At 35.0% G+C, this 23,684-nt stretch overlaps 2 protein-coding genes across 8 annotated transcripts in view; one reads left to right on the top strand and one right to left on the bottom strand.

Annotated features, from left to right (window-relative positions):
* The window catches only part of LOC144970046 (THO complex subunit 2-like), a 47,439-nt gene extending 41,885 nt beyond the window's left edge, over positions 1–5,554 (bottom strand). Inside the window, 2 exon segments of the mRNA XM_078909241.1 lie at positions 129–282; positions 5,477–5,554. Coding sequence (XP_078765367.1) covers positions 129–282; positions 5,477–5,541 — 219 coding nt within the window. The 5' untranslated portion in view covers positions 5,542–5,554.
* Positions 5,555–5,665: 111 nt separating this feature from the next.
* LOC144970039 (cytoplasmic dynein 2 heavy chain 1-like) overlaps positions 5,666–23,684 on the top strand; it is an 85,515-nt gene continuing 67,496 nt past the window's right edge. For all 7 annotated transcript variants that reach the window (XM_078909234.1, XM_078909232.1, XM_078909228.1 and 4 more), the window contains exons 1-21: positions 5,666–5,770; positions 6,563–6,803; positions 7,752–7,898; positions 8,320–8,488; positions 9,263–9,523; positions 9,775–10,007; positions 10,667–10,915; positions 11,259–11,332; positions 12,550–12,706; positions 13,115–13,290; positions 14,468–14,663; positions 15,224–15,332; positions 16,468–16,616; positions 17,491–17,729; positions 18,308–18,536; positions 19,357–19,484; positions 19,925–20,168; positions 20,560–20,709; positions 21,257–21,459; positions 21,934–22,089; positions 23,533–23,644. In XM_078909234.1, coding sequence (XP_078765360.1) covers positions 6,609–6,803; positions 7,752–7,898; positions 8,320–8,488; positions 9,263–9,523; positions 9,775–10,007; positions 10,667–10,915; positions 11,259–11,332; positions 12,550–12,706; positions 13,115–13,290; positions 14,468–14,663; positions 15,224–15,332; positions 16,468–16,616; positions 17,491–17,729; positions 18,308–18,536; positions 19,357–19,484; positions 19,925–20,168; positions 20,560–20,709; positions 21,257–21,459; positions 21,934–22,089; positions 23,533–23,644 — 3,576 coding nt within the window. In that variant the 5' untranslated portion in view covers positions 5,666–5,770; positions 6,563–6,608. The remainder of the gene's footprint in view (positions 5,771–6,562; positions 6,804–7,751; positions 7,899–8,319; positions 8,489–9,262; positions 9,524–9,774; positions 10,008–10,666; positions 10,916–11,258; positions 11,333–12,549; positions 12,707–13,114; positions 13,291–14,467; positions 14,664–15,223; positions 15,333–16,467; positions 16,617–17,490; positions 17,730–18,307; positions 18,537–19,356; positions 19,485–19,924; positions 20,169–20,559; positions 20,710–21,256; positions 21,460–21,933; positions 22,090–23,532; positions 23,645–23,684) is intronic.

The following is a 23,684-nucleotide window of genomic DNA, read 5'->3' as shown; positions in this document are numbered from 1 at the left end:
CAGTTAACACACTGTATGTGTTTACAAAGCTCTCATAATGACAAATTAGTCTTTTTAAGGCTTCTAAAAAAATGTGAGAACTAAAATCATCAGGTTGAAATCTGTAAAAAGACTATACAATCACTCACTTTCAAATCAACCAAGAATGACACAGCACTGTCGACTTTCAACTGGCCATTGCAGACAACCCGACACAATTCATACAGTGCCCTTCTTAGACTTTTCTGCTGTTGCACGCTATTGGACGGATCTTTGTCATAAAGCTTCCTGCATAATTTGGAACTGGAAATTGAAAAACAAAAATATATCAACAAATTGATGCATACTACAGCATCTTGATTTCCATTACATATCGTCAATAATTGATTGTTTTGAAATGTTTTCACAAAAACTTTTAAAATATCCAATTAATACTTTTGAAAATAACCTTTTTAAACAATCAGAACAAAGACCATCACAAAGAAACTGAACTGAATGATTTTATTTGTAAAAGCATCGCGTCTGCTTTGTGGCCTAGTGGCAACCTTCTGACCAAAATGAGTCCTTGGAAAAAGGTCTTTAACTTTATTCACATTTTCTCTTTGCACCCAGATGTAAAATGAACACCTGGCACACATTTTTATGCATTGCTGTTTATAACACACTGTACTGTATGTGTTTACAAAGCTCTCATTATCGTCTGTCAGAAAAATTTTTTTGTAAAGCATCTGACAGGCCTCATATCTTGCATATGATTTTAAATGTTGCTGTTGGTTTGGGACCTCTTGTAAACGCTTCGAGCACATTTAGTGGATTACTATAAATATAAATATATGAGTGCTATAAATATATTTTTAAAAAGCTTAAGCAAAATTGATTAGGAAAGGACAAAAGGGCTGTCCTGCAATATAAAACAATTTTGTGAAAGTTTATTTCAGGAAAATACATAGTACAGTGCTTGATGTTCTATATCCAAGATTAATCAATGTCCTAACACAAACCTCTCCTCCCCATCCAAACTTTCACTTTCACCGTTGTCATTATCACACACACAAAAATACTCATACTCAATCTCTCTCATCCCCTCCCAATTGTCATTTCTACTTCTTTTTCCCAAACACCCCCCCCCCCCCCCCCCCACACACACACACACAAATCAACTTTAGCAAAGTGTTCAAAGTAGTTGACTCTCTTCACTTGAATGTACAAATGATGAGACTGATTGAGCAGAACCAAAATCAAGACAAGTGAAATAATAACAATAAATGGCACTGAGCACTTTACAGTGAGATAAAACAAAACATATTACAGTAAGACAAATGTTGATGGAAAAGTGTACAACTAGCATTGGGTCATTGGACATGAAAGGCCAGTGCAGTGGAATAATACAAGAAGTGGAAGTTAGTGGATCTGGAGTGGAAGAGGGTGTTTCGGCTTCGGCGAAACGGAAAACAACACAGGCCAGGTCTCGCTCGGTGTAAGATATCGCAGGCTAATGTCTGGCAGTTTAGTGAGCAGTGGCAGTCAGATTGTGACCCAACTCGCCCATAGGAAAGTTGTGACTGGAAATTGCCGTTCGAGTTTTGGGGGGGTTCAATTATAGATGCATAACTTCGTTATAAAGAGGAATATCGCAGATATTTTGGTATCATTATTTTCATCTACTTTCAATTTCATTTTAAATGGAGCCAATTAAGGAAAAATCCATTAAAAATTCCAGAAGTTATATGAAGTTAAAATTTGGCAATTTTCAAATGCATTTTTTATTTACAGAGTGTGTTAAAAAAACAAAATGCTTGTTTTTAGAATAATGCCAAATTTCAGGGCTCTATATCCATGCGCAGATACTTTTTAACTCTGCGCCGAAATGCCATGTTTACATTATCTTCTCATCATGGCTGCCTGACGATATCGATATTTTAAATCTAGTTATCATGTATTATTTTAAATTTAGTCCATAATATTTTCAGTACTATTATTCACTATGTTTTTATTTTGAATATATACTTTCCAACTTTTTTTACAAGCATGTTATAGTTTGTTTTAAAAGTTCGTATATTTCTTCTCTTTGTGAAATCCGATATTAATAATATCAATATTTTAAAAATACCAATTGCTTTAATTTAATTTAATTTTGCCATCAAGTTTCTTTCCCATATATTTAGATATGTTTGTTATCATTTGTATCCATATTCTAAAGGCCTTAGCCTTAATAATTATCAAAGACGGGAATTATTTGCAATTGTTTCAGTGAGATATTGGGGATAAATCCAAAAGTGATATAGCAAATTGTTTCTTACGTCTAGCTGAGTTTTTTATTATTATGTAACATTTGCGTCATAGTATGTAATAACGTGTTATTTTGAAATGTTTATCTTCCTCTTTATTAATGTAAATGTAGGTACTTTGGTAAACGTCCATTTGGCCCTCCAGCAGGGAGCCGATAAATGGCCTAGTGGCTGTGACCCGATTTTTTGGACTTTTGAGTGATGGGTCTCAGAAAAAGTTCCATAGATTTTTTCTTTATGGATAGATTTTAATGATTGATGTCTTATTTTCTTCAGGAGAAATTACTCTATCGTTTGGTGTAGTTTATTTTAAAATCAATGACAATTTAGTATAACTTTTGATTATGGATAAAATAGGGTATAATTTAGCTTTGGATAATTAAAAGATTAGAACTTGGTAAATCAGAATTTCATGCTGGCACGTTTATTTAACATCTTAACTTTTTTATAAAATTAAATTCAGGGCAAAGTTGTATACCGCATCCATGAAATTCGTTCCAGTAAAATCCTTACTCAAATCTTAGCGGCCATTTTAGACCAGTTTTGAAATCCAAATGGTGGTTACTACCGGAAATGCAACAATTTTCAGGTCACAAAGTCCGTCAGTAAATAACAAAGGCAAATAGAAGACCATTTTTCAGCCTTTAAACTAACATAACTTTTTTTCTGTTTATCTGATTTTCACAATTTTGGTATCATTAGAATCGTGTTGAAAAGCACTTTAAAATGATATAGGTTTCATTGAGCTCAATCCAATTTGAATTTTTTACCAAAGTACCTAGTAAATGCATTGTCCTCGATAAGACGAACATACAATATATAATAAGAACTCCATATTGACTGTTTTAACCATTTTTTATTAACAGTAACAGCACGTGATTTCGCTCACAACTATCCAATGGTAATTTTGGGGTAAAAATCAGTCTGAAATTGCAGATTTTGAACTGCCGTAACTAAATTTCTTATCAAGATAGACTTTGTAATCAGTGTTGCCAGCTCTTTCTTATGACATTGGTTTCAAGTGTGTGAGTTACATGCATTTAGAATTTCTGTGGGAGACCTTCCATAAGCTACTACATCCCAAGTATTCTTGTTCTAGTAGGGGGTTTGGGAGGGGGGAAACTTTTTTTTTTAAAGTCTCCCCCCTCCCAAGAAGTTCTAGAGTGTAGGGGGGAAGACTTTAAAAAAAAAGTTTCCCCCCTCCAAAACCCCCTACTAGAACAAGAATACTTGGGATGTAGTAGCTTATGGAAGGTCTCCCATTTAACCCCTTAAAGTTAAAGTTAAAGGCGAGATTCAAAGGTTACCATAAATTTAAATGTTAATGTTACCGTGTAGTGTGTAGGCTACGTGCCTGAGGCTAGGTGCCCGGTTAGTAACCAAAATATGTGATAATCCTCTTACTTTATATGAATCTTTAATTGAACCCCCCTAAAACTTTTGGTAAAAGCGAACGGCAATTTCCAGTCATAATTTTCTTATGGGCGAGTTGGGTCACAATTTGACTCCCAATAGGCACTTGCAAGAAGTAGCTCTCGCGAGTTGAAAACAGGCGAGGATTTCTGTTTCCGTTTTTGAGGGGAAAAAATGTTGGAGTGATTTTTAAATGCTCATTCTTCTTTCTCAGTGGAATGAAATGGCATGTATTATATATCATTGGAAAGGGCATAAAATTCTGCATACAATGATGCTAATATTATTATCTTCCTATATCATGATTTTGAGAAATCTTCGCGTAAAGAGAGTATATGTGTTTAAAAGCTTATAACTTTTAAACCAGAGATGGTCCTTCTTAATAAAAAAAAGTCCTTCTGAGATACATATCAAAGTAGCTTCTCTAAAAATTTCAGAGCAAAATATGTTTGCACTCAAAAGTTACAGCTCCCCAAAAAACAGTAATTGGCCTCGATTGTTTACAGAAGCTGCCATTTTCTTATACTGATTCACTTCCTGTCGTCTGCTGGGTTTGAGAGATAACTTCGTCAATCCACATCAAAACTTTACATCTTTATATCTTACAAAATATTCCATTTATGGAAGTTATTTTTGTTTTAAATTATTCAATCAATTGGCGTTTTCATGTCCATGCATTCATTTTATAATTTACAATTCTCATCCTTTTTTTTCCGATTGATTTTTCACTGTTGATTTTGACGTTTTTCATCCTTTGACGGACGTCTGTCCAATTTAGGGGAACGGGGGAGCGGAAGTTTTTAAAATCACCTATTTTCGACCATTTTAAACACTAATACACCACCTCAAACATTTATCAGTCCATATCTCTGCTTTTATGAGGTCTATTTTCATTTTGAAAAGTTCAAAGTGAACAACTAAATGACGCCGATTCAGTGGTGTATTTGGTCTATCTACATGTGAATAAATATTTAATTGTCGAATTTTCCAAAATTCCAATAGGTCATTCATTTGCATGTCGTGATCTATTTTTCCTTGATTTCAGCTGTTTCAGCTCTAAACTATACCTTTATCTCTCAATAAATAATTATTTTTCTGTTTGCAATGTATTACAGAGATGTTGAATTACCACATGTAAAAATTTCAAAGTTGTATCTGAAGCCGTTTCTGAATTATACTTGATTATCCATTGGGTTGCTGTGTTTTGGTCACATGGGTAGACACTTTTAGGTATTTTCCTATTAAGCTTCTATAGAAATTTTTCACCACATAAAAGGTCATAACTTTTTAACTAGTTGAGATAGAGCGATAATTTTTTCACTTTTGTAAATGTTTCACTCCCCTTTATTTTTCTACGCTAAATTAATACCGATATCACTATTTTGAAAAATTCTTGCAAGTGCCTACTCCCAATGCTGCTGCTCACTAAACTGCCTAAAGTTACCGTGTCCGTGTACGTCGACACTCCGTTCTGTTGAACTCCTTACTAATGTTTCAGCATTCTAACAGCGTAGAATATACACATCTAATTTCCCTCTTTTCAACAGAATTGCTTCATTCAAATTTGAATGAAAGCAGGGCAGATGGAAAAATTATCCGGCAAGCCTTGCCCTTGTATGTAGTCTAGAGTAGAGGGAAGAAAAGAAGTGTCGAGGAGGGGTCATGCAAGGCAAGCACAACACTATATGAATATGAGTCTTAGTGCTATGGAAAAAACTTGATATGGTCGCAACCAAATGATCCACAGTTACCCCTCTAAACGTTAATAAATCAATATGATGTCGAATGGGACATACTATTCGCTCTTTCCAGCCTTTTCCCAGGCTCTGAGAACGTCTGTGGTAAGACACTGCAACGCCATCTTAATTTTTAGAATTTTTTTTCTTGTTACCGGAAGTGACATAAGGGAAATTCAGAGTGTCGAGAAACTTTTTAATAGGAATAAGATTGACCAATCAAAATCAAAGTGCAAGTAGCATTCCTTTGCGACAGCTTTCTCTGTTGTCAAGAGAAGCTATCATACATTAAACAATCAAGTTGATGAGACAAGTCATTGAGAATGCTTTCATTTCTGAGCGTTTGACTAACATGTTAGTTAATCTAGTGCATAGTGGAGTAGATGAGCAATTAAAAGAAATTCACGGTGTTGTAGTTGTATTGTAAAAAAATATTTGAAGGAGAATTAGATCGAAGTCTTCTACAGAGTATTGATTGAATTTGAATATGAATAGGCCATGGTTTTATTCTTTTATTTTCAATTTTCCTTGCACTTGCATACTTTACGATTGACCCTTATATATTTTTATGATTGATAGTATGTGTTGTGAGTACCTTACGGTATGGAATATTCTGTATATGTTATGAACTCTCAATCATATTGCTACCACTCCCAGTGGTCTCCTTTTACTTTTACTCAACTTGATACAAAATATCTAGATTCTCTACAGCGTTCATCATTAACACGAAGACTTTATTCTATGAAAATGTTCTCCTTCAAATATCAGATAGTCAAAATAGACTTCAACGGACTGACGCGAGTTCAGTTGAATATTTGAATTGGGAGAATTATACATTATCTGATATATCTCAGGGTATATTGTGTTCACGTGAGAAATCTATCTGGTTTAAATGGCATTTCAGTTTTCCTTGCACTTTCATACTTTACGGTTGAAATGTCTAATCTGCACTGAACCAATCGTCTGTTAATAAATTTACTTATTATTCTAGATCTGAGGCCAACTCAGTGTTTGAATGATGAACGTGGTCAGATACATTTCTCAGCCTAGAAAATCTACCTCAATTATAATTAATGTTAAATTATAATTTAATATGTAATTTAAATATTTAAACGTTGATATACTCTCTATTATTTTCCTCCACAGACTTTGAATACAATTTATGAGAACAATTTGAAGTTAACATCACACTATGCCGGGTGATTCACGCAAGGACTTTGTCCTGGTGACCATTGCAAATTATTTTGCAGTGCCTATCACCGACAATGCAATTACGGCTCTTTTCAATTCCCCATTCCTGAATAACTTTTTGGATGACGGAAATATTTCTTTACTGGCTGGAAAATCCGATGCCAGAGATGCTCGGAAAATTGAGCTTCAAAACAGGGTGAGTAGATGATTAAACCTTCGTAAAAAAGATATTAATTGGATTAGGAAAATAGTGGGTTATATTTGCACACCACATTGTGCTTCTGGTTGGGACGGGGCTTTTTTGTGAAAGCATCTGCCCAAGCCAAGTTTCCACCATGAAATTCTTAGTAAAGAGATTTCCAATAACTATGGATTTTTGGTATCAGGCTTTGGACTACAATAAGCCTTTTAAAGGGTTTTTTTTTTTGGGGGGGGGGGGGGGGGGGGGATTATTTTTTGCATTTTCCTATAAGTATTTTGTACTTATTCCTAATATGATTACATATTTAAAAAATCAGAATTATTATCATTCTAAGATGATTACAGGGGTCCCTGTAGTTCAGTTGGTAGAGCACTTGTTTCACATTCAAAGGGACCGAGATCGATCCGGGGTGAAGCCGAGATTTTTTTCTGATTCCCCTATCCACCCAGCAGTGATTAGATACCTGGGTCTGTTAGATCTGGTAGAAGTACTTTGCAATAGATTAGCGTCCTATCCAAAGGGTAGCAAACAATAGCTATTGTCCCTTTTCATGCTAAAGAAACTGGGATAAACTCCAGCTTCGAATAGAGCTACTCTAATGTCTACTCTTCCTCCTTATCCTCTGGTGTTAAACGTTGTGTGATGCAAGTGAGGGATCATAGCATGAAATGTGTTCTCTTGTGAAGAATTTACACATTAGATCGTCCCAACTATCGGGTAACCACTGTGTTGTAAAGGTAGCACATCTGACCAGTAATCAGGATCCCCAGTCCAGGAGGACAAATTTTTTGGGATGGTTTTTTTTCTTTTATTTTTATTTCTTGCTTTCTAGCACTGCTTCAGTTTGAATGAGTGCTGCAGTACTAAAAATGTACAATGATTTAACTATTCTTTCATTAGAAATCATCTTTACATCTACTGATTTTAACTGTTATTTTACAGGTGGAAGCAACAGATTCAAAGGAGAGAACTATTGTGTTCTTCAAAGTTCGACCAGAACCCATCACACCTGACAATGTCCAGTCTAATGTTATTGTATCTTCTATGGTTGATTCTCCTCTCAACACTCTGTATCATACAATGCAAAAGGTACTATTGGGGGTATTTGAAATAATGTTTTAAAGATGATTGTTTTTCAATAAGATTGCATGTCTTACATTTTGCATATTCCGATTATTCCATTTTCATTCATAGCAAGTATTTTTTTAAACACGAATACAGTTTAACTCATGGAACTTTAATTGTCAGATCACTGTTTTAAAAAGATCTCAAACTTAGTAATTTGAACCAAATCTGGAATTGTTTAGAAGTTTGCAGTTGAGCTGTATAAATTTTAAAAGCTTATATTAAAAAATAAAATCATGTAATTGATGGTATAAGCTTTAGGGTCAAATGAATCATATTTTATATTCCATTGATGAAGCAAATTATGCTGGATATATAATTTGTAACAACTTCTTCGATAACTTTTGTACATTTTACATCACATTTTATTCCTTTATCTGTTTAGCTATATGCACCCATCTTGCTTGATGATGGAAAATACAGTCGTAACATTGATCCAAAACTACTGAGTCTTCTGAGCGAGTTGGAAGCTGGTTTAGGGTCTGTGATTCGTAAAAGAGATCCAAGCTTCAGAGGAAGAGCTGGTGGGGATGGAAGCGATGACAACCTTGGAAGTAAGACAGTCTTTTATTTCTCATTCTATCTCAATTTGATAAAGAACAAAGAAATATATTTTTTTAAATGACAAAAAAAACTTCAGTAAAATGAAAGAAAGAAAGAAAGAAAAAATGATTTTAAAAAGCCCAACAAAAATAAGTGAAAGTTGGCTCTTTTGATTTCAAAAGGAAATTCTGTTACATTGAAAAAGGGACATTTTGAAGAAAAAAAAAAAGCCTTTAAGTCCAGGAGTCCCAAGAAAAAGTTCAGTGGCTTCGTCTGGATTCAGTCCCAGATTTTCTGATCAATGGTTTTGCTGCTACACCATTGTCTTGCTTTGTAGGTCATCAACCAGCTCTTATAATCATTCAATATATAATGTCATAAATGAGTTTTACTTATGACATGTTAATATATCTTTTACTTACTTTTACTCTTCATACAAGGTCACACATAAGGCCTTAATCTGCTGTTTCCATTCTCCCGTGTTAATGGCAGCGTTTCTCGTCTGGCCCCAAGATGTCCAACCTGCAGCATTTCTTTTTCTTTCAACAGTACGTAGTTTTGGATCTACTACGTTTTCTTTTTCCCTCTGGAGCCCTCGTCCATGCTGTCACACCGTCATTATCCAATTCTTTTCTTGGTTAGATGTATTCCCACCTCTTTCTTTGGACTTCATCTCTTAGTCTCCTCATTTCTGCTTTTTCTAATACATCTTCGTCGCTTGTAAATTTAAAGATTTATAAAATTATCCTAGTTTAATTTTGATATTTGAAACAATAACATTTCAGGCATCTTGACTCCGATGGATGAGATCCAATACTGGCAAGATATATCAAGATCGGGTGCCAGTGGTGAGCTCAAGGAAATGGGGGAGAGCTACACAGACCTGTTTGCTCCCATTTCCAAAGACTATGGCGGTCTCGACGCTTTGCCCCTGACAGACGGGATGGAGTTGGTTGAGATAACACAGGACACTCTAGATGACTTGTGGAAACAGGGGGATCCTTGCTATCCTGAAAAGAGGATGAGGCATCTCATGGAGGTCATTGGTAAGATTGAATTTGAAAATATAAGGCTACAATGGATATTTATTTATATACTGCAAAGTATTACTGTAACATTAATGGCTGAATGGTAGAGAGTCCTTGTTAGCAACAAACTCAGGCCAAGTTGAATGTGGTCAGTAACTGGCTAAGTGACATTTAATGGGGATGAACTTAACTCCAAATGCCTAAGAGCTCTGAAGGACTACACTGTCTCATATATGGCAATACTTATATTCCTTTGCTTTTCTATTCAGCTGGATCCCTGGGACGATTTGTACAACAAAAGTTAGCCGATGTCAACATGTGGTCAGGGCAGTTCAGCTCTGTCCGTGAGTCACTGAGAATGGGGATGGCTCTCTGTGAGCGCTGGGTGTCGGCCTGTGAAACTTTGACCAAGCAATTCTGGAAGAGGTATTCCCCACATCCATGGAAAGGGGAAACCTGCAGTCCTAAGACATTGAAGAAGCTGAATGAAAGATTGGAAGAGGTGAATTTCAGTATTTTGGGCTTTGATTTTTTTTTTTTTTTAAATTCTTTTAATTTGATTGCTGTTGTTGTTGCTGTTGTTGCTCTCCTCTTCCTCCTTTTTCTTCTTCTTTTTTTGTCTTCTTTTGATTCTCCTCGTCCTCCTTCGCCTCCTCCTCCTCCTCCTCCTCCTCCTCCTCCTCCTCCTTCTCCTCCTCCTCCTCCTCCTCATCCTCCTCCTCCTCCTTCTTCTTCTTCTCCTTCTTCTTCTTCTTCTTCTTCTTCTTCTTCTTCTTTTCTTCTTCTTCTTCTTCTTCTTCTTCTTCTTCTCTTCTTCTTCTTCTTCTTCTTCTTCTTCTTCTTCTTCTTACTATTATTATTATTATTATTATTATTATTATTATTATTATTATTATTATTATTATTATTATTATTATTATTATTATTATTATTATTATTATTATTATTATTCTCCCCCTTTTTCTTCTGGCATATTGTGATCAAGACAAAATAAGTTTAATTTATTTTTAAAAAAATATGATATGCTGTAGTATTCGGTTTTAATTATTTTTATTTCGTATTTTTACAGATCTTTTCTGATATCCCCTTTTTTTGTTGACAAATATGTGACTCCATGACAGCTTCCTTCATTGCTACCTTGTTGTTTTTCCAATCACACAGATATCGTCCATAAGAACTGTGCATGAGCAGCTACTGCGACTTTTGTCTCCACAAGAACAAAAAGAGCTGGCTGTGTCTGATGCCTTCACTCCATTCCTAGGCTTGAACCCCCTACAATACAATCCGTACACCCAACCCCTGTGGATGGCAGCTGTGGCCCAGTATGAACGGTCCATGGAATCGGCACAGCAAAGAATTGCTGGAAAACTCAGGAGTCAGTTTAGACAGTTGGATAAAAATCCACAGCAGGTTAGTCTGTCATTATCTCTCTTGACTCGGGTCCCTGAAATGTTAACAATATAAACAATCTAAACTGTTCAAGCAATTCAGTTGTGCTGCACAGGTCAGTTGTAAATCGAAACAAAATAATTTCTGTTTCTTTTCCTAATTTATTTTATAATCAAATGTAGTTCTCAAACTTGAGGTTTCTACCTAACAAAGAAGAAGAAGAAGAATGAGTTAAAAAAAAACAAAAAAACAACAAAAATCTTTTGTTGCGGATTTTGTTTATGGTCATGTTATATAATCAACTTGTTGATAAAATGAATTTAATCAGGGCTTTATATTCCGAATTACTCTTTTATTGTCATAGTTACTGAGGGAATTTCAAAGATACAAGGAGTTGGTTAAAAGACCTATCATCACAAAAGTACTCCTGGCTGAAAGGTAAATCAAATTTTCTATTTATTTACCTTTTAATTTTAAAATATAAAAAAATAAAAGATATCAGTGGAACTTGTTTGTTTGTTTTATTTTAATAACGACAATATCAACAACAATTGCTTTATAAACTACAAGAGCAAATACTGGAAAACAAAATTTTCTTTTAAAACATCTTTGCATCTTTGTTGTGAGATCAATAGGTCTTAACTTCTTATAAATAACTCATCAACTAAGAGACTGGATTTCTTTCACACCATGAATCCTTACATTAATTGGTCGATTTGAACGACAAATTTACCCAGATTTCATTTTTTACCCACTTTGTTGGACCTCTTTCATTTAAATATCATTTAATTTGTTTGAATAAAAAGGAGCATCATGATACACTGATATTGTGAGTTGAATGAAATTTGGCTTGGACATATTTAAAAATCGAGAGCAAGTGGGCATATGAGTTTGTTTTTTTTTAAATTATAGGATAGCTCATTTGTTTTAACTCTCTCCTTACCTTATCAGGATTTTTTCCCGAAATATCATACTTATCCAATTACAAAACTTAAACGCAAGAGAAAGAAAAACTTAATTCTGTGCTGCATATCAAGCTTTACAAGAACATGGAATTTTTATTATTATGGCCAAAATTGTTCATGATATTTTGTGATTTACAAACAAATCTGAATAAGATAAATGTTCATTGTACCATAACAAATGTGACGATTTTCCTGTAGTTGGTAAGGAGAGGGTTAAAACCGTCCCAATTATCAGAATTCATAGCAGATCCCTTTTCATCTGGAAAGTAATAATAATGATAATACTCTGCTTTTGATGAAACCTGGGTTACATCACTGTTATTGCTGTCTTGATGAAAATGGTAATATTTGATAAAGCAAAGGGTTAATGTTAAGTGATTATTTCTCACTTTTGTTAGGAGTCGTTAACATTTTAAAAACTTTCTTCTGCCTTCAAGAATTTGCAGATTTTGCTCCATATTGTGTCTCACTTACTAAATATTAATAACATCTAATAATACATAACATTTGTATAGAACATAACCATAACTAGATTATTCTCTATGCGCTTAAAAACAAACAAAAAATTACATGAATTCATTGTTTTGTTGATAAAGATTGAAAATTTGATAAAGTTTTTGAAAATAGTTTGTTCTATGAATATTTACATTGTTTAATCTGAAGTTTACTATGTTTTTTTTTTCACTGCAGAGAAACACTTCTTGGTCAGCTGATTGTTTACATTCGTAACATTGGGGAAGATTTCAATGCTAAGACGGGCGGTAGAGGAAATAGCAAGATTCCCAAGGGGAAGAACAACCCGGAAATCGTCAACAACATCATCTTTGTCAGACAGCTGGAGGCAAAGGTAACGATGGACTCTTTAGATATGTGACCCAACACCTCAAAATGGTATTATTTCATGGTAATCAAGATATCAAAAATTAACGAAAAAATTGTTTTAAATGAATAAATAACAGCATTGGAAAAGAACAAAATACCAAACTCTAAATGTTTTGGGCTCAGAAGACTTCTTCAGCCAATAATAACAACATTAAAACATCACTTGAAATCCAGACAGACGGCAGAGAAGTATTTGACACATCTTGTCCGCAAGTAATACGATTAGGATCTTGAGTTGTAAACAAATAGGATTTTAAGGTTGAATTGACCAGAAATAATAATATTAATTTTTGTTTAATACATTTTAACTGTCATTATAAGTGACCTTAAGGTATTTATTGATGATTATCAAACACTTAAACGTAACTTCCAGATTGAAGAGACTGGCATGATTGCCGATGCCTTGCTGGGTGATCTGGATGGATTCCAAAGATTCCAGAAAGATATGGCCGATCTGAGTGAGGAATTGCAGACGTGGAGACGTGACCAGTTTGACGAGTGGTCTAGGGAGATTCAATCTCTTGTCGAGGACCATAGGAAACCTCTGAGGTAACCAACTATCTGTACAATATGATATACTATAACCATCTGCCATATCGGGGTTGAAAGTTGCAAGCTGTGTAAGACCCAAAATAGTAACATCCTTTTTAGGTTATATTTACACCATAGGCGTCTCTGACACTCTTTTACTGAATTTCGTGACACAACAACCAAAAGAAACGTGTAAAACAGTCGACTTACATTGTTGATATGATACATGAAATGTAATAACTTACAATTTTAAATGAAACTCACTTTTTCCTTTTTTGGAAAGTGTTACAAAATACCACCTAACTTTTAATAAGAAATTGATTTGCCGTTTCTTATAATGTCAGAGTAAGAAATTAAAAAAAGAAAGTCAATTGTTTTGTTGATTTAGCGAGAATTTTGACTAAAGGCAAATGTGGACACTCCAATCTCAAGATGAAACCCGATGTGTTTAACTATTTTGATTAAACTAATCTTGACCCAAGACAATCAAAATGGCCATGGTTGTAAGCAGTTGTTGTTGCAAGACCAGGCTTTTCGTTTATCCTTATAGTGGTAAGACGAAAGAGAACTTTGCACTTGAGAAAAAAAGTAGATTTAACATTTTTATTTAGTCTATCTAAATGAATCTTGTCAATCTAAGACAGGCTCCAAGCTTAATAAAAGATTTGACTGAACTCATGTATTCTCATGTTTAATGAGGTCTTGTCTTGTAACAAAGTCAAGCAATATTGATGGTGGGCGAGGATGTTGCACTGACTGTCCTATAGTATGGCTTTTACACACATTACACCACTTGACTCAAGTGTGAATAAGTACCTGGTTATAAGTAGTAACAGATATTTTAAGAATGCTAGAACAAAGATGTTCCTTACTGACTTCTTCTGGTCTACAGCGTTGTTCTGTCCAAATGTAATATTACCTAACATGCTTCATATCTCGTCCTACATGTTAAGTGTTGCTGTTGGTCTGGGACCCCTTGTAAAGCGCTTTGAGACTTCGAGTGGATTTTGCGCTATATAAAAACTCTCAATTATTTGTTTTTTAATTATAATTTTATTCTATATTTGGAAAAATGGAAAATAATGTATTACACTGGATTATGGTGAAACCATGAAAATGACATATATATGAATGTGAATATTTTCCCAGTTATTTAGTTTTAAAGATATTTTGTTGTTCTGTCATCTTTATCCAGTCTTGAGACCAGCGGCAAGTTGATGGAGCTGAGTCATCGAGACGGAAAGCTGCAGGTCAACTACAGCGAAAGGCTGGTGACCTTGTTGAGAGAGGTCAGACAACTCAGTTCTATGGGATTTGCCGTGCCTGCCAAGATACAGCATGTGGCAGAAGTAGGACAAAAGTTCTATCGACATGGGGTCATTCTAAAGCAGGTAATTTGTAATAACTTTTCTGGGTTTTTTTTTCATGTTTCTTAGAATCCATTCTGTTCACCTTCTCCGCTCATCCATCATCTATTTTTAGAAATTAGGGTGCAGGCACCGGTGTAAGGTTTTTATTTTCTTCTTCACCTTCTCCTTCTCTTCCTTCACTTGCTCCTACTGCTCGTCCTCCCCGCCACCTTTTTATTGTGATTACTCTGATAAAGATTATCACGATGATGGTGATGAAGATGAAGATGATTTGATGATAATGAATGATGATGGGTTGAAAGATATCAAACAATACTCACAAGGACCATGATTAATCATTTTAAAGTTTTAAAATCATCCTTTGCACTACTTGACTCACATTTTGTTTTCAACATTTGCGTGTCTTACTTCGTGATCAGTTCTTTAAATTCATTAAAAAACAGCACTTAGCCTTTACTGTCACATCTTCGTTAGACTGCATGCTCCATTTCTACTGCCCTTAAAATGTTTTCCTTCCCTAATTTTTATACTATATATTTAATGTCAACCCATCACCCCTGCTCTGTCCATCCCCAAACCAGGTGGCTCATTTCTACAACACGATTGACCAACAGATGATCCCCAGCCAACAGGCCATGATGTTGGACTCGGCCCTGGCATTTGAAAAGTTGGTTAAAAGCCCCAAAGCAGGTACAGATTTAATGTTTGTTGATTATGTTTTGAAATCATTGCTACAGAATCTTAATAGAAACTTAGTATGCCACGTAATGACATTTCTTTCATATTTTTATCGACTTAAGAAAGGCTTTTGATAGTGTGTGGCACACCAGATTATAGCACACACTATAGGAATTTGGAATAGAACAGGGGCTGGTACAAAAGATTGAGTCTGTCTACAAAAGTATCGTTCTTATCAACATCTAAAATGGTCAGTTCTTCAAAACATCAGTTGGAGTATACCAAGGCTGTTTACTTTGTCTGATACTTTTTAAATCTATTCCTGGACTAAATCATAATTAAAACCCTTCAACCATCTCAATTGGTGGAAGAACTATCAAAAACCTCAGATTCTCTAACAACATTGACATAATAGCAGGAAGTAATGAAGAATTGCAAGGTCTCACTAATCGGCTGGTCATCAAAACAGCTGCATTTGGGTGGGATGTAAATATAAATTCAGACTGATGGTAAATAGCAGAGTCAACACCAAAGCCAACATCGTAGTTGAAGGTCAACAGTTGGAAGAGCATCAACTAAATATATTGGGGCTACAATAATCAAAGATGGCGACTGTTCAACAATTGAAATTAAAAACAGGACGGCAATGGCAGCAAATGCAATGGCAAGACTGGTTAAGTATTTTGGAAAAGGTATGGAAAAGCAAGAACACGGCACTTTTTTATATCCTCAACCAAAGGCACATGTTGCATTAATCTATTTATATGAATGTGAAAGGTTGACGCTTAATCCAGAAAACTTTAAAACATTCAATCTTTTGAAAACAAATGCTAAAAGCTCATTTTAGCATCATCTTAATCATTGATACTTTGACAGGACTACAGGAATCCCTCCTATCCATAGTCGAAAGAAGGAAATGGTTTTGGTCTGGCCACGTTCCTCGCCATGAGACATTGGCGAAAATCATCTTCCCTTATCTACCAACTCCATCCTCTCCTTCATTCATTCCTTGTACTTCTCCTCCTCCTCCTATCCTGCCTCCACCCCACCATCACCTTGTCCTCCTCCTTCTTCTCTCCCACCACCACCACCACATCTGTCTCTTCCTCTTCTTCCTCATTATCATCACCATTTTCTCTTTCAACAGGTTTCAAAGCAACAGGAAATGACGTACAAGTGACCTGGGACAATCCTGAACAGCTGGAGTCTTACATCAAGAAACTGCAGAAGGCAGCTGACAGGCTGACCACTGAAAACCGGAAACTCAGAAAATCTCATTTTGTTGTCTCCGACAAAGTAAGACCTTATGGTGATATCGAAATGCTGCAGTTCTTGGGTCTAAAAATAAATGTTGACTATTAATAGGTGACAATAGTATTTGTCATCATATCACGTTGAGTCTTTCAAGTACTTATAATGGAAATGTCCAATGAAAGCTGTTTATACACCAAAACATCCTATGAAATTGTATTTCAGCATAATTTAACTCTTTGATGTTCAACGACTTGTGAATAATTAATTAATTTGAAGGATGCTTAAGATATCTATTGACATTTTTGATTATATTTTATGATCACCAAAGAAGTGCAATACGTGGGTGTGATTCTCACTTGAGAATCAAAACGTTGTAATAATAAGACACCTTTTACAACTCAGAACAGATTCAACACTGTCTAGAATAAGTGCTGATGGATTAAATCCTTACCCCTTTGTTTCAAAGTAATAAGACTGGACAGACATCAACCCCCAATGGGTGTGTTTGCTATTTCATCAGGTTCAGCAAATGATGAGCAGATTTTCCACTGTTCTGTGTACATTCTGGTGTATTCAAGCCTTATCCCTTTATTTCAAAGCAATAGCAAAAGACAGATATCAACTCCCAATGGACTTTTCTGATATTTCATCAGGTTAAGCAAATGCTGAGAAGTTTGTTCACTGTCCTGTATACATTCTGATGCTTTCACTCCTCAACCCTTTTGTTTCAAAGCAACCTGACAAGACATTCATCAACTCCCAATGGATTCATCTGCTATTTCAACAGTTTAAAACAAATCATTAGCAGTTTGTCCACTCTCCTAAATAAATTCTGGTGCATTCCTTACCGATTACTTTAAAGCAATAAGACTAGACAAACATCAACTCACACTGGGTGTTGCATCTGCTATTTCAGGTTCAGCAGTTGATGGGTGTGGATTTGCTACGTCAGCAACAACGCTGGAAGGACGGTCTGATGGAGATCCGTCATCTCATGGCATCCCTGGTGCAGCAAGGGTTTGCCAGTGAGAACATGACCCCTTGGAAAGCCCACTGGGACAGACAGCTTTACAAGGCCCTGGAGCACCAGTACCTGATGGGGATGGAGGCCATCAACGAGAACCTTCCAGAAATCAAAGTGGAGCTCACTTACAGGTAGACATCCTCATATTTTGTTTATTTTAGTGTTGTGCTTGGAAATAGTTTGACTCTGAATTAAGACGCTAATTACGTTCTTTATATAAAAAAAGTCTTGATTAGTCAAGTTTACCATAGTAATACCCCACTATGTATGTACCTGTTCCATCATATCTAAAAAGAGGGTTGCTTCTTTATATATTTAGAAAGATAACTTTTGTTTTACCTTAAGAATGATCTATCATTAAAAAGAGCAAGAACAATGAATTGTGTTGATGACTCTTTAATGAACACAATTTTACTTCAAAATTTATCGGCTCTCTGAATTTCAAATAGTGTAAAGTGCAATTGAAACCATTCAGAACAGACATAAGGTTTTGATTGTTACAACTATGAATAGTTTCCTAATCGAGGTACATAGTTCCTTGCTGAATATCTTCATGAAATATGATATTTGTCATTAAAGACGTATAAAAGTATTTTGAGCATCATACCTATCCCTGTTATATCAGCATACTTAGATTTTCGTCAATTCCTTTTACTCTAAAATATGCAAAATCAAAGTTTACTTTTCATTTGAATTTTCCCTTGTGTAGACAACAAAGATTGCAGTTCCGGCCGCCATTTGAGGAAATCAAATCCAAGTATTTCCGGGAGATGAAAAAATTCATCAGCATTCCAAACCACTTCAAAGGTGTGGGAGAGAATACGACTAACCTCATCTTCCCTGCCATCATTGACCGCAACGGTCATTGTTTCAACACTTGCTACAAGAAGGCAGACATCTTGTTTACCAGACTGGCTGCTGTGGAAAGTCAGTTTAAGGTTAGAAAACACTAGATTTGTTTCTAACACAGACATATTCCAAATATACAGACAAATATGATCAATCTCATGAATGTGTGATCAGTCTGGGGGACGCGTAGTGATTTCACAAGCCAAACAAGGGGGAAAATGAAAATGATATAAATACAGAGCAGTCTCTTCTTTGTCTTTCATTAATTCATTGGGTTCTTTTTTAAAAATTTTTTTACATAGTGCAAGGGTTTTAATGTATGTTTCATTATTTATTAGGAATGAAGATGGGAGCAAAGATTGCTTTGAAAAAAATAAAAACGAAAAAAAAAACCAAAAGAAAAATCTCCTATGTCGGAAGACTACTAATAGTTAAAATTTACAATTGCCGTTAGTTGGCTAAAGGGTTGATTTTAAAACCATCGGAGTCTTTTTTTCTTTCTGTTTATTTTTTTTCATTGAAATAATTATTCCAGATATTTCTTGTTTGACGTCATCTAGTTTCAGACAAATAGATTCTTCTTTTCTTCTTTATCTCATCTCTCAATGGATCATTGATATTTGAATATTCTATCAGAAAATATTTATTCTCCTGATAATCTGAAGGTATTATCACACTTATTCTAAACCAGTCTTTAAAATCTGTTTATGTTTTCCTTTGTATTTTTGTTTTCCTCTATTCTCTTTTCACCACTATAATTTGCATCCCAATAGTTTCATGGTATTTGCTGAGCACAAAATACATCCGTTTTGATCTTATGATAGTTATAAGAATGTTTCAAGTGAACGAGAAGAAGAAGCACTAAGAATGTTTTGTATTTAATGCCTTTTCCTTTTTATTTGTCTGTAGGATTGGGTCGTACTTGGAGCATTGGACTTGGATCAATTTGTCACAGAACACCTGGTGACCATCCATGACTGGGAAAGGAACTTCAAAGCTCTCAAAATCAGGGGCAGGGATGCTGAAAAATTACCAAGGTAAGAAAAAAAAGGGAGAAATTAAAATTTGATTGGTATTAAAAACAAGAGGGCTATACCTTAATCTTCCAGAATTCATAATCATATAATATGTTTTAATGGATTGATCAATCAAGTCATTGATTACTTTGTTTATTCGTTCATTCATTTATTTACTTATTATACATCTATATTTATCTTATGGAATGACCACTCATCTCAACCAGCACCAAAGTAAGTCCTTAATTGTTGTCCATCAATTTTCTTATAGACGAATGCCAGTCAAAGGGTTATTGGTTGAATTTGTCCATTTCGTAATATTCAGAAGACTGTTATGATCCTTCCTCTGGTGCCAAAATGACCTCAAAATGTCTCAAGTGCTGTAAACACCCTAAAAAAATAACTAAAAAGAATGACCCTTCCTATTGAAATATATTATATTCCTTATTTTATTTTGTCAGCCAAGTGAAAGTGGACTGTATTACAGTAAACACCACCCCTGTCAAAGCAGTCATTGACGACCACATCCAAAGACTGTTTGATGCCCTCCTCAACTCCCTCCGAAAGGCCATCAACAAAGACGTCACGGAGATCGACACCTTTGTGACTGGTGCCACCGATACCCTGTCTCAAAGACCTCAGACTGTGGAAGAGATTGGAGATGCCAATGCAAAACATACCGAATTCAAAGCATCCAAGAAAGAGGTGTGTATGTCCTTCAAAATCAATTTATAGAAAACTAAATTATTTATTATTATTATTATTATTACTATTATTATTATTATTATTATTATTATTATTATTATTATTATTATTATTATTATTATTATTATTATTATTATTATTATTATTATTATTATTATTATTATTATTATATCCTCATTATTATTATTATTATTATTATTATATTATTATTATTATTATTATTATTATTATTATCCTCCTCCTCATCATCATCATCATCATCATCATCATCATCATCAGCAGCAGCAGCATCATTATCATCATCGTCATCATCATCATCATCATCATCATCATTAATATTATTATTATTTTAATACTTTAGTTTATAGCTTTTCAATTTTCCATCTTTCAGATAAAACCATTATTTGAAAAAGCTGAAGCCAAGAACAAGCTGCTTCGTTCAGTGGCTGGTGGAGGTGTAGATTCTCTCGCACAGCTCCAGGGTAGATGGGACAAGTTTGAGATCATGATGGAGTCTCACCAGCTGATGGTCAAAGAACAGGTGAGAGAGATCAGAAAAGTAATTTGGTTTTGACATGGTAAATGCCTTGAGGTTTCGGCGGAAGGCGCTATAGAAAATGATTATTATTTATTATTATTATTAAACAGCAGTTTTCTCAAGTTATGTTGCCAAATGGATTGTGCAAGTTTTAATTTCCTTAAATTTATACAAAATGTATTCTATACAATCTTTAAAAAACCTTGATTGTTGTATAAATTCTCTAAAAATAAAACTAAGTCGCACCATTGTAATTTATTTCAATTGATAAGGAACAAGAAGATACTAGACAACTAAATTTTTAGTGCAAATATTGGATCTTGAAATGAAATATGCCAAAGTATAGATCAAAGTAGTTGTAAATTTTTATTCTTTAAATCTATGATTCTTAATAAAAGGGGTATATATATATATATATTTAATCCTTGAATTCTCAAAAGCTGTGTTATTGATTTTCGATATTTATGTTGTTTTGTTTTTGAATCATTACCTGTGTCTAAATTGACAAAACTTGAAGGAAATATTTTTTTTTGTCATGTTACCCTTTTAGGTTGAAGTGATGAAGAGTAACGTCCAGGCCCGAGTCAAGGCATTCCAGCAGGAGATTGAGAAGTTTGCAGCACGTTGGCATCAGCTGAAGCCTGGAGATGACGCCATGGAGGGAGACAAAGCCACGTGCGACAAAGCTGTGGCCATCATCAAGGAAAAACGCCAGGAATTCGCTGACATTGAAGAAAACAGGAACAAACTGGTGTAAGTTATTGTTTTTAGAAAATTGTTTTCTCTTGTTTTGTGTTGGGATAATTAATTGATTTTAAATGAGATTTAAATTAGATAAATCCAACGAATGAGTGGTCCTTTGAAGATTTTGAAATGCAATCATTTGATAAAATATCTCTTAAATTAATATGATTTATTTGCCTCTGGTTTGATGAAAGAAAAACGACCCTGGGATGACCTTGGATGAAATCCCTGTAGAACTGAAGCAGTTTGTATAATTCTAGATACATGTTGGTGTGCTCATTTCAAAGCGTTGATTTTTCTATAATGAAGGCTATTACATGTACCAGTAAAGAATGTCAGAAATCTCAAGTTTATTTTCACTCACCGAAAACATTTTGTTTGCCACAGGACACTTTTTAATTCTTGCCATGGTTTTGAATATTATTTTTTGAAATAAAAGCAAATCAGATTTATAAAGCTTCTATTTCTGAATTTTGATTTCAGTTCGGATTGTCAACACTTCAACATGGAACCTCCAGAGTTTGAAGTTGTGGAAGAACTCAAGTCTGACATGGTCCATTATGAGAACATGTGGTCTCTTTACGAGGAATTCAACACTGGTCTGCAGGAACTGGCCAAAGAAGACTGGATTTCATTCAGGTAAATCCGCTGCTTTGTGGTCTAGTGGTAAGACTCTCAGCTGTGACGTTTGAGTATCGCAGTGGGCAGTGCCAAGTTGATTCCATGGAAAAGTCTCTTTACTCACATTTCTCTTTATACTAAGGCATAGGATGAATACCTAGTTGGTAACAGGGGGGGGGGGGGGGGGGGGGGGAATGGCCGAGTGGTTAAGGCATTGTAGTATGACCCGGATGGTACCAGTTCAAGCACTTTCATTTTTTTTCCTTGGGCAAGATTATTAACCCCCAATTTGCTCACTTTGGACAACAAGGGTGATTCCTGTTGACATTAAATGTTTGATGGATTATATATATTCCTTCATAGAATGCCAAGGTGATAGAATCTAACAATGCCAAGTAGATGGGCGTAATTAATTGTTCTTTTTAGCTGGTAACAGCTTTCTCTTTGTTGCAAGATTTAATAGACCCAGCTACCTAATCAATGCTGGATGGACAAGGTAAGCTGTGCATGAGGAATCTTCAGACCTAGTTTAGGTTTATGATGAGTCCAAGGCCACATCTCGATTATACCACAGTGACACATATGAACTACAGTAATCTGCTGTGAAGATTGCAGACTGCAAGTTTAGACCAAGAAAGGTTTAGCAGATCCTACTTATCACACATCTGGTATCACGTATCTATCACAAGATAATTCTCATTACTTAAGGATAGTGCTGCTATGTGATTTTTTATTGGACGTCACAATGTAAAGATTTCTGTGACCAATACAAAAATTGGATAGTGACGCTATATTTACATCTAATGAGAATGATTATGTGAGAGATACGTGATATGTGGTGCATGATGCGTGATACGTTTGATCTGCTAAACTTCTTTAATATGAGCTTTATAATAATTGAGCTTTTATTTGAGCTGTGACAACGGGTAAAGCGCTATATAAATGCCATTTATTATTATATAGCGCAATATCCACTAAATGTGCTCAAAGTGCTTTACAAGGGGCCCCAGGTCAACAGCAACATTTAACATGTGGATGGGACATGACGCCTGTTAGGCGATATTACAATTTTTCCGACAGAGACAACGCTGTTAACTGTACTCATTTTACACCTGAGTATGGTGAGAGAATCTGAGTAAAGAACCTTTTCCAAGGACTCAATTATGCGTTGAGCGAGGCTTGAACCCAGGACTTTCTGATCCAAAAGCAAGTGTCATACCACAAGACCACATAGCCGCACAATAATATGCCACCTGGAATGGAATGGATAAGTCAAAGGAAACAAGAACAAAATACTCATTTGTTTCAGTCTCCAAATGGAGTGAAATACTGGTCAATTATTTTGCTTGTAGATAGGAAATATTAGAAACTGTTCCATTGAGTAGGATAAATGGTCATTTTACATGTTTTGAATACATCATTGCATCAAGGATATACTTTTCTTTCATTCTCTGACCTCAGATCCAAAGCTTATATGTTTGAAGAGTTCCTTGGTGGTTGGTATGAAAAAATCAAGACCAGAGAGACAACAACGATGACAGTGAAGATTCAAAAAGATATTGGCACTTACAAGGTATGTTTATTATTTATACTTTCATCAAATTAATAGAAAT

This window comes from Berghia stephanieae, chromosome 4, assembly GCF_034508935.2.
Source record: "Berghia stephanieae isolate SIO BIC M18660-M18661 chromosome 4, UCSD_Bste_1.3, whole genome shotgun sequence".
Classification (NCBI taxonomy): Eukaryota; Metazoa; Mollusca; class Gastropoda; order Nudibranchia; family Aeolidiidae; genus Berghia; species Berghia stephanieae.
The sequence above is the reverse complement of the archived record's forward strand: the minus strand, read 5'-3'. Positions and strand labels throughout refer to the sequence as shown.